Raw genomic sequence first — 20920 nt, 5'->3', positions numbered from 1 at the left:
ATTCCTCTCTTTTGTCCAAACATACCATAAGTCTTCTGCCAAAAGTTTAGAAATCTCATTCTCCCCCTCAAACAAGATTGTGAACATGATGGAGTGCATCGATGCCAATACTCTGCTGGGATGAAACTCGTCCATAATATTCCAAAATGTATTAAACATCCTGCGAATGTCACTAATACAACCAATTGCCAGCATAATATTTTCAAATCTACACATTGCAAATACTTCAAGTAATCTTGCCCTCTTTGTGAAATAAGGGTCTCGAATGTTGTCCAACTTTTCAAAGCTTTTTACCATGGCATGAAGTACCTCTTTCATAATCTGATCGTCATAAGAATCAAGGCCAGCTATTATCCTCATGATTTCACTAATGTAAGAGAGAGTTGTAAGTCTTATTACCTCATCATGATGTCTCAATAATCGGGGCTTAACCAACGAACCAAATGCTGGAGATAAAGCTGTTTGCATAGCATCGGGTCTTGACTTCTCAAACTTGCCTAAATAAGTTTCCAACTCCTCCAAAGTTCTTAGAAGGTCCGCTGTTTGCTGAAATGGACAATCTAATTTCTTCTTTACATTGTGCATTCTTTCTTCCAAATCCTTGTCTCCTGTTAAAGCCATACTGATAATTGAATTCAATCTGAAATAACCCAATCAGGCTGGCAGGAAACCGCTCTAATACCACTGTAATAACCCCAATAGGTTATAACTTCTTCAAACACCAAAATTCTTTATACTTCAGTTGTTTGACATTTCGTCAAACACTTTGCAAGCAAGCTCTGATACCACTGTAATGGCCCTCCTCAAATCTGCTCTCAAAATGCTGATAAAAGCTCAAGGAAATTCATCAAACAATTCACATGCAAGGGACATATGACTGATATAGTATTTCAGCTTGCTTTAAATGACTCTTTCTTCAATTTGCATCAATGAGAATCTTGTGCTAGAAGACCCCAAATGGACTACACAATGACCTAACATGAGTGTGCTACTAATTTTGACAATATTCAGTGCATATATATGATCTAAGCATGAAAAATGAACACCTATAGCCAACTGGCATTTTTACAAACAGTTGGTATGTAAACTAACTAGCTGATAAATAATGATATTGAATTGCTTAAATGACACCAACAACTATTATCTTCTTAATTGCAATGAAATTTCTAATACAATGCTCATGAAATATGGCCAAGACTTTTGGCATTTACATGGATTACAAAATGATAATGCTGGTATAATGCACACTTATAGCTGAAACTTATAACACCCTAAAAAGCAATACTAACAAAGGAACCTGGTTGTAGATGGCTGCAATAATTTCCTTCAATGCTGCCCCTTCTGCTTTGCTTTCCGACTTGCTTTTTCAACTGCTTTTTCGGATCTTCTTTTTGAACTGCTTTTACGGACTACTATTTCAGCCTGCTTTTTCGGTTCTACTTTTTTGGACTGCTTTTTCGTATCTGCCTTTTCGGACTGCTACCATGTTGAATCTCAAGACCATATCTTTCAATGGTGTCAAGATTTCCAGCTTGAAGGGATTTCGTCCTTCAAACTATTGAGACATAATCTCCAGAAAATTTTCCAATTTCTTTGATATTTCCAAGCATACTTAAAAGAAGCTCTTCCATTTATTTTATAGTGTTCACACAAGGGCTCCATCCTTCGTTTTCTCAATGTGGGATAAAACATAACTCCCTTTATGTAACTTATGTCTCCAATGTGTTATAAAATAAAAGGGACTCTTTTAATTTAAATATTCTCACAAACTATAGTCTATGCATTAATAAAGTTAAATATTTAAATTTAGCTTTATAAAATAGCTTTATCAATGCATAACAAATCTTATCAGTGATAAACAAGTCTTCTTGTCAATTTTAAACAATTACCATTGACATACCGTTGCCATTGGATGTCTGCCCATGCCCAAGATGACTTACTATAAATAGTAAGTATGCCCAAAGTTGCCTCAAAAGCCCTCAGAAAGACCTACAACTGAAACTATCTAGGCCAAATGGCCTCTAAGTCCCTTTAATGTCCTGGTTAGCCTACGGGACCGTGGGAAAACTACGGGACCGTGGGGAAATAGGCTAATGACAACATCATGCTATGAATGCTAAAAAGGGGACATTATAGAAAAGGGAAGATCCATTATATTGAGGTCATTTCCACTGATGAGGACGAACAGGAAGAAATACTCGCTGAAGACGACCAACATCACGATGACAACATAGTTTGAATTTCACAAAAAGAATTGCAACATTGGTACGCCGCGGGGGAATTATCACTCCAGCCGGTAGCCCGAGGTGCATATTTTTTCGTGTATAGGGAACCTTTCAAGGACAAAGGGTTATGGTGATAACATGGAGGTTATTTTGGGCATACAATGGATGGTAACACTTGGTGAATACACTCAACACTTCAAACGAATGGATTTCACTTTTGTTGTCGATGGAAACAAGGTTGTTCTCCATGGAATGGCAAATGAGGGTCCGAAGGAAGTTTTTGCACATCGAATGGAGGCAATTTTTCGGCATGATGACATTGCTTGGGCTGCACATTGTTTCATTTCAGCAGAACCTATAAAAGGGCAACGAACACCTCTCCAAGATGATGATTTCCGAAATATTTTAAGTAAACATGATAAAGTTTTTATAGACATTCCTCCTAGCATACCGCCTCATTAAGGATTTGAACACATTATTGAGTTGGAAGTAGGAGCCAAGCCGGTCATAACCACACCTTACTGCCATCCTAAGAAATTCAAAGATGAGATCGAAAATACGATTCAACATTTGCTAGAGAGAGCATGGATCCATCCCAGTTCCATCCCTTTCACGTAATCAGTGGTTTTGGTAAGAAACAAGGACGGGACAATGCGCATGTGTGTGGACTATCATGTGTTGAACAAAAGAAAAAAATTTAAAATCTCATTCCAAGGATAGATGAGTTGCAGGATGAATTACATGGCGCAGTCTATTTTTCAAAAATAGATCTCTACTCCGAATACCATCAGATCCGCATCAGGGAGGAAGACGTCAAAAAGATGGCCTTTCATTGTCACTACGGGCATTATGAGTTTCTGGTCATACCGTTCGTATTGACAAATGCACCTGCTAGATTCCAATCGTGCATAAATCGCATCTTCAACAAACAATTGCATAAGTACTTATTAGTATTTTTTGATGATCTTATTTATAGGACATGGGAGGAGCACCTGAAGCATTTGGATGAAGTTCTAAGGATCATGGAGGAGCAGTCTTTGTTCGCCAAGCAATTCAAGTGTGAATTAGACATGACAAAAATACTATACCTGGGACATGTAGTCAGTAAATATGGAGTTCAAGTTCATCAGGAGAAGATTTAGACTATCCTTGATTGGCCTCCCCCAAAATCACTCACAAATTTGCGAGGGTTTTTTGGATTGTGCAGCTATTACCGGAGTTTTGTTAAAGGATTCTCTCAGCTCAGCGCACCTTTAACGGATCTGACAAGTAAGGGATCTTTCCAGTGGAATGAAAAGGCACAACTCACTTTTGATAAGCTGAAAGAGGCAATGAGCACTTGTCCTGTACTTGCATTACCTGATTTCACTCATCTGTTCATTCTAGAGTGCGACGCATCCGGAGAAGGCATTGGCATGGTAGTGATGCAAGATAGACACCCCATAGCTTATTAGAGCAAGAAGCTTACAAAAACGGATCACAATAGTTTGAGATTTTTTTGGAGCAAGGGGATTTGAATGAGGCAACAAAAATGGGTAAGCAAGGTTCAGGCTTCTGATTTTGACATTGAATATGTGAAGGGAAAAAACAATGTGGTTGCAGATGCCTTGTGCAATAAACCCGCTATCTGCTCACTAAACCAGATTTCAACTAACTGGAAAGCACATTTGTTGGTAGAATATTTCAAAAACACATTCGCCTATGAGCTAATGGATGGCAACACACAGGATGATTAGTAAAAAGTGGTGGATGACATCATCTACTATAAGAATCAGATATTTTTAGTGCTAGAATCCAACTTGAAGCAAAAAATCTTGAAGCAAGTACACGACTCACCCCTGGTAGGACACCCGAGCTTCGTCAAAACTTATAAAAGTCTTCATGAGAGGCTTTCATGGAAAGGACTCAAAGGAGACGTATTGCAGTATGTAAGAGAGTGTGCAGTCGGCCAATAGAACAAATTTGAACATACTCTATTGTCAAGTTACTGCAACCCCAGCCAATTCCTAAACATAAGTGGGAAAGTATCTCGATGGATTTCATAATGAGGCTTCCCAAGGTGAACCAAAAGGAATGTATTTTCGTGGTGGTTGACAGATTGACAAAGTACGCACATTTCTTTGCCATCTCCTTAGATTTTCAGGCTGCACAATTTGCCGATCCGTTTTTTAGAGAAGTCTTTCGTCTACACGGGTTACCTCGAAACATTGTCAGTGATCAGGATGGGCGATTCATCAGTATCTTCTGGACAAAACTGTTTCGATTGGCAGGGACACAATTGTCACCAAGTACTAGTTAGCACCCTCAGATAGACAGACAAATGGAGATTGTGAACAAGTGGCTCAAAGGTTACCTTCGAAACTATTTTATGGCACAACAATGGGCATGAGTCAGGTGGATACACCTAGGAGAATATTGTTACAATACCACGTATCACATGTCCATCAAGATGGCACCATTCAAAGCTCCGTACGGGTACGAACCCCTCTCCTTCATCAAAACAATGTTGGGAGACAGTCGTGCACCAAGGGCGAGGGACTGGCTTCAGGAGGGACAAGACATCCTACGATACCTGAAAGAAAACTTACAACAGGCACAAAATCAACAAAAGATGTACGTCGACATACACTGAATGGGGAGGAGTTTTGAAGTAGGGGACTTGGTTTATCTCAGGCTCTAGTCATATTGACAATCCTCATTGAAGGAAAAGGGAAAAGAAAAATTGAAGCCACGATTTTATGGCCCCTATCGCATAGTTCGTCGCATTGGTGAAGTCACTTATGAGTTGGAACTTTCGTAGGGAAGCCATATTCATAACGTCTTTCATGTTTCATGCCTGAAGAAGGCCGCGGGGAAAAACATCATGGTAGCCACAGACCTTCCACCACTTAATGAAGAAGAAAAGCTCATATTGGAACCAGCTGAGATCATCGAAATACGTGAGAAGACCTTGCGGAACTGCATGGTGAAGGAATATTTGGTGCGTTGGAACCACTTTCCATTGGACGACGTGACGTGGGAGGGCAAACACATTCTCCAGCACTAGGCATTGCATTTTTTTGAGGACAAGCAAAATTTGGGATGGGAGGATTGTAATGTTCCCGTTATAAAATAAATTATTTATCAAACTATTGTTAATGGCCCAATTGATTTAATATATCTCAAACTGATTTTTGTTTTATTTCCCTAGTTTGTGTCACCGTCGACTATCTTTGTACACCTTCGAAAAATTTTCCCGACGAGTATTTAAGCACAGCTTGTAGGTAGTCTTTAGGTATGCATATTGGATTATTTCTTTGTACTGTGAGTTCCTGTTGAGATTCTCTATTGTTCGCCATTTCAGAAGTGAAAGATCTTCCCTATTTAGCTATTCCGATTTCGGTGGGATTCAACCCTCACCCTATTCCATCACCTATAACACTTCACTTGGATTTGGCAAATCGGAGCACCATCTTTTGGCAAATCTCATTGAAGGTTTAGTGTTCTATTTTTTTATTTATTGTTCGGTTATATCTTATGAATTTGGATCTCTAAAGTTAGATTGCATTATTGAGTTTCTTTCTTCCATGTGCACACCCTTCATCTTTTTGCATTCCAAAAAATAGCCAAACAGATCAATACATCATTGGATGGTATACTTGTGTTTCGTACGACCTTCCTGGCCATATAGCCTTCCTATTGCATGGTCTATTGGCCATATGGCCTCCTTGCATAACCCTTCACCCACACCGTACTTCTTCTCCACCCCACCATACAACAAGTTGCTCCACCGTACGGCTTGAAAATTGGGTCACTGTATGGCCACTATGAGTTTCCACACCGTACGGCTACTCTAACCCCCAATCCATCGTACAGCCTTCATCCACTCCACCTTGTCCGTACTATCACTAAAACATGTACAACTTCCTCCTCCCTCCAATACTGTATGGCCCACAGTTCCGCTACACGTACAATCATTCCGTACAACCCTATTAGCTTGAGGTCAGTCGAATCACCACACGGGGGTTCAGAACACTACAAACACATTCATCCAAAATATGGGTGTAGTAGGTACGGATGAGATGAGAGTATAGGGTAGTTGGGCTCTCATGCTGATTTTCTTCCTTCTGTTGGAGGCAAATCTATTTCTTCATCTTAGACAGTTGATAGCATTGGATAGTTGGCAGTGCCACATATTCAGAGGAATCAGTTGTGGTTCGTAGGGGAGCAGGTGGATGCTTCCGCATATAATTTCTACTGCATAGAGTCCTTCATGGAGTAGCTAATGGAGAGTTCAGATGTGCGGGAGGATTCATAGAGTGTCTCAGGGTAATCTCATCCGAGGCTCTCATGCCATTCGACAGTTGGTGGAAAAGACTGTAGAGACTTTGTCTACTATGCTTCCCCATAGGGATTTTGAGGTTGGGTTTGTTGGGAGGATTGCCTAGGATCCTACCTGATCAGTAGTTTAGAGTCAGAGATTGGAGTCATTTTCTGGTTCGCAGACTAATACTGATGAGCCCTTGATAGAGATTGGGATCTTTTATCGACATTACACTATAAGGAGTGCTTATCACTTTTCTTTTGACCCACAGGTAGAGGACTTGGTTTCACGTCGATGTGGGTTGACTCCAGTTTCGTACCATTCATTATGGGATGGGTTAGCACCATCTTTTGCAGATGGGATTGACAGCTGCAACTTAGACCCCTCGCAGTATCTACACACCCAGGACAGTTTGGCGAAGGTGGGAGTTGGTGGTAGCATTTCAATTACCTATGGTTGTTACCATCTCCACAATGCAGTTGGATGTGAGTATCAGTTTGATGGGGACTCAAGTGTGAACAGGGTTGGTATTTCAATTGAGTTGAGTTCCAATGGGTTGTTGCCTTCATCAACACCTTGGGTCAATTTTCAGATGATTCTAATGTTGATGTCTGTTATTTGGGTGTTGGTGCTACAGGAGTTGCTTGTACACAGCGAGGATGGTACATAGTTCTACCTTTGGAATCTAGGTGGATTGTGTGTTCATTTTGCTCTGGGATTGCTTGGGGACAAACAATCTTAGGGAGGGAGGACTATAATGTCCCCATTTTTAGCAAGTTCCTGCAGTTGGCCAAGTCAATTCACCATAGCGACCCTCGTGAGCTGACAAGGTGTTTTGGGGTTCTCAATTATGGATTTACTATTTTTAGTAAGTCTATTTTCAGTAGTTGCTATTTTGGCAGTGCAATGGGTGGCTCGGCAGTTGGTCGTCACCTGCAGTTAATCAGGTTAAGAATTGCATGGGCTCTTATTTATTTATTATTCATTGAGTTGCATTATTATAATAATGTTTATATTATTATAATAATGGCTTTAAGAAATATTTCTAAAAAGCAAGTTGGAAAGTCTCTAGTGTTGAGTTCTTTTAGAAAATTTTCACAATTTCTAAAGTGGAGTTTTATGGAAACTTCTGCCAATGAATGCTTATAAATGAGAGCTCATTTCATTGGAAAAGACATGCTTGATTATATATTTGCTTTTGCGCATTTGTGGCTTTTTCCTAATTACTGAATTGTACGCCCTTGCTGAAGTATAAGGGTTTCTGAGGATTGTCTGGAGTCACTGATGATTTATAGTGATTTCATTGGTTAGTCTCCTATCTGTGATTGTCTGTGTCTGGGAGATTGGTATTATCATTCTGAAGTTTAACTTCAAGGTTGACTGCTATTCCCTGCTGTGGTATAACGGGTTGCAAGAATCTCCAACTACTTCTACTGGGCTCGGAGATTGGTTTGCTGAATATTATCTGCATTGTGGAAAAGGATAATTGAAGACTGAGTTCTGTTGGTGAGTTTTGCATTACAATCGAATTGCTTGGGACAGCTAACGGTTTGCATAATAGTGTATTGAATTGTGTTCGAAAGGCTGTGTGGGCGAATTCAGTGAGAATTCCAAGGGCATGAAATTTGGAAACACTGAATTTCACCTAGTGTTGTTTCTTGCGGAGGCCTGGAGTCCAAGTTCTGCATTGGGTAAGCTGGGCATCACTGCATTTGGCATTTTTTTCCCTGCAGAATTGGAGGCTGACATCTCTTGTGAAGTTCCCATACATTCCAAGCTTGAGGCAGAATCCAGGTGAGCCGTCACCCATATCCGGACCCGTGTAATTGCTCCTTTATGACCTGCAACAGCCTATCGGAGTCCTGTGATTACAGATAGCAGGAGGTATTGTATTGTTTGGGAGGACCATTTTAATACTGCAATGTCTGCACATATTGGATATCCATTATTTGACATCACAGAGGGAATTTCTTGCAAGTCTGTGGCCTGCAATCAGTTATTGGTGACTAATTTCTGGCATCCATATGTAACATATGAGTTTATTGGAGCCCCTTTGTCAACTGAAATATAAATTCCCGGTTCTTGGTGTTGATGAGATCATTGTTATGCATATTGTTGAAGTATAGAACATTTGGAAATTAAATGTGAAAACTCTTGTCATTCCTAAGATTATTTATTTACAAGAATTCATAGGGTAAAAATCATATATCAAATTGGCAATCATCTAATTTCTTGTAAGCATTAATTGCATTTTTTAGCTTGAATTTGAAACTTTATATTCAGTAATATTCGGAGAGCTTGCCAAGTACTGGACCTAGGAATTGGTAGGATGAAGTTGTTGTTTAAGTTAGATATAACCAGACAGAGTTTTTACATTTTGTACAGTCGTGATTGGTAATTATGTGACTCGAACTGAGTGAATAATCTGATCTGGTCATTGGACTAAATTCTTTGCATTTTCCCTCAATCAAATCTTGCTTCATGATTGAATATTATACACACATCCCTTTTTGAAAGGTGGAGTCTCTTCCTTGCTAAATCGAATCACCTGATATAAAAAATATGTACTTCCATAATTTCTGCGTTTAAGGAGTAACTAATCGCTGTCCGTAAAGACTTGTATTTAGCAAATAACATTACTTCTTTCTTTGCTTGATCACTGCACTTATACTCATTTCCACAGACCTGAAATCATAATCATTTCCTTCGAATACTTTGCTTCATTAAGGTCTTTTCCTTTATCATTCATTACACTTTTCAAAACAAATCCCATTCCTTATTATTGATTACTGTATATCGCCATCTATCATCCAATGCTTGCTAACATATGAGAGTCAGACTGTAATGTGTATGTTCTTGAAAGAGTCGCATTGGCTTCTTTTCTAAAGTTGTCTCAATTGAAATTCTTTATTGTCTTCAGAAACCACGATAGAAATGGTCATTCTGTAATGTCCCATCTTAGGATCTTACTTGATTTACTCTGGAATTCCCAATTAGAACTGTAATTTATAATATTCTTTGTACAATTACTTATAATTTCCTTTCTACCTAGTCAATTGATAGTATGTCCATTGACCCAATATATCAAGAGCTTCAATGTATTCAATGCGAACATTGTTCCACCACTCACAACAATTGTTCTATGTAAGTTATATTATAAACTTGTGCATACTACAAAGTTAATCAGATTGATAGTCTCCAAGTTATCTTAATTATTATTTTGGAATGGCCTAACCATGGCATGTCATCTTTTATTAGTGATCCCTCCAAGGACTATCAACATCTCCCAATAGTGAGCTAATCACATGAATCTTCTCTCCAACTCCTATAAAAAAATGCACGAAGATCTCAGATTATACCAAGGTGAGTTGTTGACTCTATTATTATCTTTGTTGATCATTCGCATTTCTCCTCTATATTGTTTGGATAATGCTGGCTGTGTTCTAAGGTTCATCTCTGATATTTCGTGATCATGAGTTTATGAGATATGTGTACAGGGTGGATTTTGGTGGCAGTTCCTTATTCCAATCATTGCGTGGTAACGGTTGACTATTGTGTTAATATGTTTGCATTGACTAGCACCTTCCTTTCTTCAGTTGTTATTACATAATCTTTGCCTTCTTCCAATACACATTTGTCAAAAAACTACTTGATATCTGATATGGAGATGTCTGATATATTTTTATGTTATCGTGATTTTATGTGTTGGCTATTTTCTATCCCATATCTCTGACTGGGGAGCAGATGTATGTTTGTTTGATTTCTTTATCGAACCTCTATTCTTATCCTTATTTGTTTCTATACACGTTCTTTCTGAGTCTGTTTTATTTAGCCCATGTTTGAAACTCAATTCTTATAAGTATTCGTTGTAAGAATAATTCTTATAAATCCATATTCAATGCTAGAGACTGGTTGTTTACCTGCTGACTGGAATATGATTTTTCCGGTTCTGAATCCTATGTTCCTCTTTATTTTATACATTGCATGTATTTCTTCGTTCCTTCGGTATTATTTTCTTCCTTCTCCAGTCAATGTCTTTCTGTGCCTTTTGGACTCCACGTACAGGTCTTAGAATGACTGTAATCTGCATTAAATCTATACTCTACTAATATACGATGAGATTGATATGTTAGTGAGCTCCCGTGTATAACCCCTACAAGTATTTTATCGTAATATCTTATGACTTTCCCTGTATGATAAATATCTGCCCTCTCCTTTCCAGATTTTCCTCCTTATTAATATATTGTACCTATTCATGAATGGTCGTGACTATTCATAAGTATATTGGTTTTGTTTATGCTCAAATGTTTGATAAGTATTATTAATATTAATTTTTTTTTTTATAATTTGTTTAGTATGAAGTAATTAGATCTTTTACTAAATGTCTATATCATGTATTATATAATATCAATTTGATAATAATTATATATTTAATAGCAATAAATTATGCTATAATATTTATTTATTTATGACATTCTTCCGTATAGTTAATTGAATAATAATTTATATATTATTAAACTTTTATTTATTTTATCTTATCTTTCTTTTCAAAGATAATTTTATTATTTATTATTAAATCTATTCTTACAAAGGGGGATATTACACATTCATTTGTTAATCAAACAAAAACGTGCTCTTTGTATGAGTGTTGCTTCTAATATTTTGATATAATGAATTATCCCAAGCAAGCAACCAAGAACAAATAGACAAGTACGCAGAGATAGTCCGGCAAATCAGAGATTTCAATTTGAATTCAGAAACTGCAAATGCTGATTACAATGGTGACTCGGTCTACTACTGATGGCTCTGCATTGGGAGTCGCAGAGAGTTGTCAATAATTCACAATTACAGATGTGTAATCTAATGTTTGATCTCATAGTTAATCCCAATAGTTTGCTGCTATAGTCGATCCACATTGAGTTTGATGATGATGCAACTGTGCCAGTGTTGCACTTCCAATGAAATGCTGCCAATATAAATATTGGTTAAGTACGATGGGGCTGTCCTATCGGTCAATGCTTGGTCGGGTATTGGTTGCACTATTTGCCAAGATATCAATGACGTTGATCAGATGACGGAAGCCATGATGTATGCCATGATTGCCGATGGATGAGCCTAATATATGCCAACAATTTATGAGGAATAGAGCCACAATATACGACTGATGTATATATCGCAAAAGGTATAACAGTCGTCTTTAAGCGGTATGGCCTCCTTATCAGAGAAATGTCTGCCCTATAGAATATCAATGATGATATCACCACATCTAATGTTGCTGCAATCAGAATATTGCATGGTATGCAAGGGATAAAGCCTCCAAAGATGGTGTGATCTGGACTGAAATCTACTGCTGTGATGTAAAATTGATGTCAATCAAAATATCTCTAATTTCACTGGTACTGGATAGGAGCTTCAAAACAAGCATGAAAGGATATTGCTTGTTTGCAATAAGGACAATCACATCTATCAAATCCAATTGGGGATCCAAGAGACTTCACCTGATTGGAGAGATCTAATTTACCTCCAAAACTGCAATCCCCAATTAAATTCCGAATAAGAATTATGATATCAAGAAAAAGCAAAATTGATCAATGATCAAAATGCTCTACCAGAATCCAAATAAGTATAATGCTCAAGAATTTGAATCTAAACTAGTCAGCTAACCCAAATGGGCCCCACAATTGCAAAATCTGAAATAGGTTTAACTAAGAGAGATTGCATAAAGTGCACCCTCACCAAATGAGACCCTTGCAAGGCTAATTAGCTCATAGGGGACCATATGAGCTAACAAGAACTCACATATAAGTTTGGGCCAAGGATGAGACATGACATATGATATTAACTTATTGACCATTGGATGCTTTTAATTGCTGTCCCTTAGTGTAATGTCCCTTAGCTGTCCAGTTGTTCCTTTTGCTTCTACCTTCTGCACCTGCAAGAGTGTTAGTATTCAAGTAGAGTTATGAATCAAAAAAATACATTAATTAACGAATAACCCAAGCTCCTAATCCCAATTACTTCCTTTCTTAACGAGAGGCCGTGATCAGATACTTAGTTCCTGAGGGAAGGTTCTCCATTGTTTCAGGAAAACTCATCCACTAAGTATCGTCTTCTCACTATACCATTCTTTGTTAAGACCTATGGATAATCGTTTCCAATTTAACCATCCTTCCTAGAAGATTTTTCAATCTAGGCCTTATGGATAACCTCACTGGGTAAATCCATCCTTTCATATGCATATGTCTGTCCTATTCAGTATACTGACCTTCAGAGATGACCTCTGCCTTGATTCTTATTATACTTATTTTATTTGAATTTAGAGTTCCTATGGTTTTTATTTGTCAATCTTATTCCCAATTTTATTCCCAGCTCTGTATATCTCTAATCCTGGCTTCATTAAATTAATCTGATTCAATGGGGAGGTTATCTGGAATCCTTAGAGGTAACAATTGATGATTGATGCACCATGTCTCGATCCGTTTGGCGGTTGTGGAAGTATTGCAACAGAAGAATGAAAACTTCAATGGCAACTGTATTCCCTCTTTCTGGATTGCAGATGTCTCTGTGACTACCTTATACTTGTCTGTTGTGATGAAGGTTGTTACAGAGGGTTGCTTTATGTCCTTTACACTTATACTGGTGTTGAAGACCTCCTCTCGAGCTGCTTCCATGTATTCATCGATGCATAGGAGTATGACGAATTGTCTAGATTGCGATTGTCAAGACTGGCACTTGACTGAGAGTCGAGTCATTATACTATCAGTCTCTTTTGAACTATCTCCTTCCCGTGCTATGTTTGGCGGTATGCTGAAGGTTGGCTTTGGTCGACAACACACAGCTGGCCACTCTTTGTATTGTTCCATGTCTGCCATGATCTACATCTTTCCTTCTTGTGCTGGGGCATATGCTTCTTTCTTCATCCTTGATATTGTGCTCTGCTTCTTCTTTGACACCTAAGACTCTTCCTTTCTGCCTTCCTCCTCCTTCATCTGTGACGACTACTTTGTCTGTCATTTGGGGTGTGTCGAGAGAGCCGCGATAATTGATTGCCCTCCTTTTATTTCCTAAAAATTTTGACCCTTTACGTTGGCTTTTAAATAATCCGATTTTATTTTAGCCATAGGATTATTACGTGTAACCTTTAATAATAATCATGTTCAATAATCATGTTTGCTTTAAAATTATTAATTAGTAATAACTGATAATCATGTTTGCCTTAAAATTATTAATTAATAATAACTATAATTGTCTTAAGAAATATTGATTAAAATCAATCACGGGTATTTTATTGTTTATTTTTTAATGTTAAAACAATTGAAATAATTATGAAATAATTAATTAATTATCCTCAAAATTGATTTCAAGATATTAATGATAAGATATAGTTTCTAAATACAAAATTCTATCTATCATCCTTGACTTGTTTGTTGAGGGGTTATCACACTTAATTTAGGAAACTACTATCATTTACAACTATTTACTAAATTAGATGGGGATATCACATCACTGCCTTTGAGTACCCTAGGTATGTAACCTAGGTGAACCTGTACTCATATGTATCTGGTATAGGTGCGGGAGACTATAAGAGTGTACCTTATAACTTAGCTCACACGTATAATGTGATCTCTAATTCAAATGAAGGGAAACTAGATATTTGTTTAGATGCAAGTCTCATTTGAGGGGTGTAAAAATCTAACCGGACAAGCACATAGTTGATCAAATGTGAAGCGTGCCAGACCATTGCAACTCTTTGGAATTTCAAATACCCTGTATGCATTTTGAAATTTAAACTATCAAAAAAATGAGTAGAAAGGCTTCTGAAAAAAGTACAGATACTTCTAAAACATTAGATTCCGACTTAAAATTTCATGCTATCTACCCTCCAAACATAGAGAACACACAATGGAAACTTAAATTACAGAAATCCTACCTTCCAAACATAACAGAGATAGTGGTGGAAATAATTGGACCACCAACTTGAATTGTTAGGTCTTGCCAACATTTTTCAAATTTTAAATTTGATTGAGAATTCAATGGCCAAAAGAATTGTTCCTGCATTGAAAATATTGAGAATCATTAAATAAGAAGAATTTTAAGAAATTGCATCACACGTGCACTATATAAGAAGACTTTTAAGGGAAATTGCATCAAACATGAAAATAACTAAATAGTTGAAGAAAGATCATTCGATAAACTACACAAACGAACAAAGTGATCCTATTGATTTAGGAAAAAAAGATTAAGCAAATTAGCTTAGAAGAATCCATGTACTCTTTCTTTTATCCAGGAAACAAAATTCATAGTTCGTTTTTTCAGAAGTTTTATAAGAGTTTGGCGTACAATGCTAGATAAAAAAGTCTTCAATTTATTAAGTGCAGGAAGCTAAAACTTAAAAGAAACAAGCTATACAAGAAAATTAACATATTTTTAAAATAATTGTAACAGATTAAATTAATTGAATTCTATCTCACACCACTTTATAGCATTTTAAGACACTAGTTATGGACAATCTTGAAAGATACCATACTGTTCTCCTCAATTTTTACATCACAAAATTGAGACAACCCTATGAAATTTTCTCATGGATTCCTAGGTGCATCCTCTTTGCTTCAATGCATTAATGAGACTAAGTGCTTCAAAAGGAGAATTGCTATAGTGAATGGTGGCTGCAAATTATTGAAGGCTAAAGACTTTGAGCTTTACATGAAGGTATTTTTATTTCAAAGACACTAGCGATGAGAATTTGCACCTTACTAAGTGTTTTAGTCAAATCAAAAAATTGGGCTAATTGCAGGAGACTTTGGGTTCCAATTATTGCTCCACCAAAATTTATAGTTAACTCTTGTCTTAGGAGTTGCTCTTACATCAACCACTGAGTCACCAATATTATCGTAGCAATAGGAGATTTTTGTGGAGTTAGAAGTTGTAGTTACTAGTTAATCTTTCCTAATAAAAGAGGAATAAATTGAGAGAACCATCCCTGTTGTATAATTTCAGTTAAGACCCTATTGAAGCCTCCTGCGGTAAGAAGGGAGCCTCCCCTATTCCTGAGAGGAGAGATTTATCCCACGACACCATCACATAAAGTCACAATTTCTTAAGTCGTAGTCTTAGTGACTTACAAAAAATTTAGCCAACAACTTCATAAACTTTAATGCTCTTGGGAGTGAAGTTAGATAGGTTAAATCATAAAAATTAGTTGTTGAAGGTAACAGGACAAAAAGTAATGTCTATGATCCCAAAGAGGTAAAATACAAAAAATGTTTATTGGGACAATTTAATGAAAGTTGGCTTTGGCATAGATGATCAAGTTGTGTGAATTTTAGTAATCTTGTTAAATTTGTTCTATTAATTTTGAAAGACATGCCTAAGATCACAAAACCTAATAATATTTTTTTGTAAAGAATGCCAAGAAGGAAAAGTAATAAGAAAAATTTAAAATCCAAAGAATACTCGAGTTTAAAACCCTTAGAGTTAGTTCACACTGATCTATGTGGTCCCACTAGAACTAAGGGTTTGAAAAAGAAAGATTTTTTATGCTATATGTGTTTGATTTCTCTAGAAAGACATGTATAACATTTTTCAAAGAAAAATCTCCAGCATTTGAGGGATTCAAGATTTTTTTTTTAATGTTTGAAAAAAGAAAGTGCTTTGCTGCTTAAATGTCTTAGATCAAATAAAGATGGTGAGTTTATTTCTAATGAATTTGATGAATATTGTGAGAAACATGGCATTGAGAGACATTTTTCTATAGCCTGAACACCACAACAAAATGGTGTAGTTGAAACAAGAAATCAAGAGCTCAAAGAACGGATGTGAAAAACCCTACTTAATGAAGCCAAAATATTTGAGAAGTGGAAGCAGTACATACAGTAGTAAATACTCTTAATAGACTAGAATTGAGGCCCAAAAGAAAGAAAACTCCTTGTGACTTATGGTACGACAGATTTTCTTCTATTACAGGTTTCTTGTAGAAGATTTCTTATTAAAAAAAACGAAAATGGTTTGCGCAGTTTGTCGTTGGTAGAAATTGTGCATCAGCCGACGGGTCCCTTCAGAAAGGAAATTGTGTATCAGCCGACGGGTCGGTTCGAAAAGGTTCTTGTTATGTAGCCGACAGGTCCTTTCAGAAAGCTTTTTGTCATGTAACGACATGTTGTATGTGGCCGACGGACTCCTTCGGGAAAGTTCTTCGGAAATTATTTATAACCCCTTCGGGAAGCATTGTACTGATCTTATCATTGAAGCATAATGTAATGTTCTGGCATATGCGAATAATAATCTAAAGAATTCTGTTGTTCGTGTTCGTGTTCATTGTTTGTGTGCAATTCTTAATTAACCTATGTGGTAAACATTTGGCGCCGTTGCCCGATGGACCTGGTACGCAGGCAGGTGGATATGAATTAAATGTCGAATCAGTTGAACAAGAATAAGAATAAGTTGAAGGAAAAGGATGAATTACGTGCAGCACAGGAAAATTTAATTTTGGCACAACAGGCTGAACGCAAACGAAGATTTCAGCAAGTTATCGACGGACACAAAAGCATTGAAAATTTGTTGGAAGAGACTCGACAACGGCTCGATTTGGTGGAAGAAGCGAAGGAGGAGTTTCTGAACCTACATACACCCTGGGAAGAGAATCCTGACGGAAGGAGATCGACTCACACGGCTCAAAGTGCCGAAGGAGCACGAGCATGGAGTGACCTCTTCGTCCGAGATATACTTCTGGAACGAACAGCTTCGGTTGACGAACCCTCTTCTTCACCAAACAGCGCGGGTGTTGAAAACAGCACAGAAGCCGAAAGCAGCACGGGTGTAGACACAGCGCAGGTGTGCAGAACAACGGGGGAGTGCAGAACAGCGCGGGTGTCCAAAACAACACGGGTGTTGGAAACAGCGCGGGTGTGCAGAACAGCGCAGGTGTTCAAAACAGCGCGGGAGCTCAAAACAGTGCGGGTGCTCAAAACAGCGCGAGAGTGCAAAACAGTGCAGGTACACAACAAAACCCTCAACATACAGTGATAATGGCAGGTCCGAAAGAAAAGTTGCCTAAATTTGATGGTGATGAAGCAGCTAATCCCATTTGACATTGTAAAACATGTGAAACGATTTGGAGGGAAAATGGCATAACAGTTACAAACGAATGGATCTGACAATTTTCCGCTACCCTACGGGGTGTTGTGATTGATTGGTTTACTGATACAAATCCACAAAAGTTAAACAGTTGGAATAACATTAAGGAGTTCATCGCAGAATTTCAACTTTTGCACGACGATAATGAAATTGTAGCGGAGATATTCAATACCAAACAAAAGAAGAATGAAACAGTACGGGTCTTCGCCAGGAGGTTGAAGGACTTAATCAGTAAAATGGAGAATAAGCCGACAGATGGGCTCCAAAAAAGATGGTTCAAGGAAGGCCTTCGCCCGAAGCTGCGAAAGAAGATGAAGATCGTGCCACCATCAACATACATTGAAGCGTACAATTGGGCAATGAACCTCGAAAGTGACCAGAAGACAAAGAAGAAGAAGAAGAACAGCTCATCCGATTCAGATGACAATGCATCTTCAGGAGAAGATAGCAGCAATGACGAGGGAAGCAACAAGAAGGTTCGTGCCCTCCAGAAGGACATGATTCGGATGATGGAGTTCAAGAACATGAACAAGGAGACTAAGGGCAATGACCTATGGTCCATGGAGTGCAAGAAAGAAGGCCATACGAAAGGATCCTGCCCAAAAGATCAATTTTGTGAGATTTGCCAGATTATGGGACACTCGGTAAAGGAGTGCCCTTTCAATTTGAAAACAACAACACCGCAGCAAGTGTTTCTAACACAAGAGGCATCCCCGTTAGGAGGGAACGGGAACACCAGTACGGAAGGTGCCACATCGGGTGGATATAGAAACAACCGACACGGTCAAAACAACAACAATACCGGCAACAACAATAATGGTGGAAGGAGTCAAATTCAGTATGATGCGAATGGTCGGCCGATAGTTCAATGCCACGCATGCAATCTATGGAGTCACTTCGCCCGAGAGTGCACAACAGCAAACACACTGAAGTTGCTATGCCGATGGTGTGGACCTGGCGATCATGACGATGCTAAGTGCCCGAAGTCTAGAGTAAACTTGATTACCGTCGGGACAGACGAGGAAGAAGTTCTAGAAATCACTCGGAAGCAGGCGAAGCTATACCCTAATCCGACGGAGGAAAAGAAGAGATTGGAGGAAGCACAGGCAGAGATCCAGAGAGAAACACAGGTAGAAATGGCACACCTGAAGGACACGCTCGATACCTTCGTACGGCACTGTGCAAAACAGAACATTGTACGAAAAATATTGCAAGCCGAGGTACCCATCAGGATAAATGATCAGTTGCTCACTATGCCTCAACTCCGATTGCCACTCACAAACATCGTTCCCGCTGCTAAACTCCCAGGAGAACATGGAAGGGAGCAGGAAAGTAGAGCAAGTACAACGAACAAAAAGGAGGAGAGTGGCACAAGTGCAGAAGATCCGATGCTGTTAGCTCTTTCATCCGGACGCTATCCGGCGGTTGTTGAAATGGGCATTCTCGGGACTGTGCTAACGAACACGATCGTGGACTGAGGATCCGGTGTCAATGTGCTGCCAGAGGATACTTGGAAAAAGTTGGGACAGCCAACATTGTGGCCACCTACCTTCTAGTTGTTAACAGCCGATCAACATGGAATCAAGCCATTGGGAATACTCACAGCGCAACCAGTGACAATTGGAACACAACCATTCTTGTTGGACTTCGTTGTGATTCCTCTAAGGCGGAAAGGGTACGATGCTATTCTGGGTCAGGGGTGGCTGATACAAGCCAAGGCAAAGCACGATTGGAAGAAAAATTCTTTATCACTCGAAAGTAAAGGCCGGAAGTATGTCATCGATCTGCACACTCAGATGGTCGGGGAAGAAGCCCTATCGTCAGATTCCGAAGGAGAAGAGGATGAAAAGGGGCAAAGTATGGAACCAGATCAGGAGGGAGTCCTGCAGTTGGAAGGAGGATCGGTAGACGACGATTTGGATTCAGTGAACGGTTTTTACCACTGGCAGATAGAGGACTACGAACTCTTTCCGAGCTGTAACATGTTAAGAGTCGACGAAGGTAAGAAAGAAGGAAATGAATGTCTGAAGGAACACAGAGAAGCTAATGGAGGAAATGAATGTCCGAAGGAACATGGAGAAGCCGAAGGAGGAAATTAATGTTCGAAGCAACACAGAGAAGCCGAAGAAGGAAATGCGGGTATGACTGAAGCTGAAGGAAAGAACATACAGTACGAACTCGAAAGGAGGAAAGATTCCACTGTACGACCGCACAAGAAGAAAATATTATGTCGAACCACAGATATAGTAGAAAGGTGCCAGCAGCAAGGAAGACGCATCATACGGTCCGCACAGGAAACAAAGCGGAAGGGTTTAATAAAAGTTGCAGCAGTACGGAGTGGACGTGTTATTCACAGCCAGAAGGGACAGCTGATGGAGTCCATGGTACCGAGCTTCGAAAACAAATTGGGCGATATGGAAAACCAAATGGAGAGATCGTGTACCTTAAAAAAACTTGATGAGCAATAGTTGCAGGAGTGGGCTACAGAGGTGACACAGAACAGGGGTAGAGCATGGCATGATAAGCACTTGAAACGGAACAGGTTTCAGACGAGGAAATGGGTGTTAAAGTATGATGGCCAGAATGAGATCACGCCAAGAAAGTTCAAAGTTAAGTGGGTCGGACCATATCAAATTCGGGAAGTGGGTGTTAACAGAGCAGTAAAACAATGGATGCTAGATGGAAGGGAAGTGTTCGATGTAGAGAACAGGTCAAAGTTGAATGTCTGCCATGAAAGAAGTAACGCACCTCCATGGACAAACAACTGAGAGAAGAAGACTGTAAGTGCTATATATATGTAAATATTGTACATAGTTGTTCAAAAAAAAAAAAAAAACAACGAAAGGAAAAAAAAAAAAAAAAAGTAAAGAAAAGAAAAAGAGAGTGAAAGAAAAAAAGAAAAAAAAAAACTGTGAAAAGTCACCATACGGTTTTCAAGCTCCTTCACTGTACGACATTTTTAAGAGCATCAATGTACGGCTTTTTTTTTTCAAAAAAAAGCTCCATTCACCGTACGCCTTTCAAGGTTTCGTGCGACTTTCACTTTGCAAAAAAAAAAGAGCAAATGCAGCGTACGGATTTCAAGTTCAACATACGGATTTGGAAGTTGTCTATTCCCATCGTACGAATTTCCATTGTGGTGTACGGATTTTGGAAATTAGTTGCTTTATGTGGGGCCATACGGCTTTTAGAGCCCGTCTTCTCTAATGGCACCGTACGGCAATTGGAGGATTACCTTCATGTTGCTGGTGTACGAATT

The 20920-nt window shown here is 38.6% G+C and overlaps 1 protein-coding gene across 4 annotated transcripts in view; it reads right to left on the bottom strand.

The window, feature by feature from the left end:
• Positions 1–20920, bottom strand: part of LOC149575837 (AFG1-like ATPase family protein) — a 259202-nt gene that overhangs the window by 112380 nt on the left and 125902 nt on the right. For all 4 annotated transcript variants that reach the window (XM_089815715.1, XM_089815717.1, XM_089815718.1 and 1 more), the window contains 2 exons: positions 14459–14580; positions 14226–14295 (listed from right to left, as the gene is read on the bottom strand). In XM_089815715.1, the coding sequence (XP_089671841.1) occupies positions 14226–14295; positions 14459–14580 (192 nt within the window). The remainder of the gene's footprint in view (positions 1–14225; positions 14296–14458; positions 14581–20920) is intronic.

Source organism: Cupressus sempervirens, chromosome 1, assembly GCF_028749045.1.
Source record: "Cupressus sempervirens isolate cs-2001-9-10 chromosome 1, ASM2874904v1, whole genome shotgun sequence".
Lineage (NCBI taxonomy): Eukaryota > Viridiplantae > Streptophyta > Pinopsida > Cupressales > Cupressaceae > Cupressus > Cupressus sempervirens.
The sequence above is the reverse complement of the archived record's forward strand: the minus strand, read 5'-3'. Positions and strand labels throughout refer to the sequence as shown.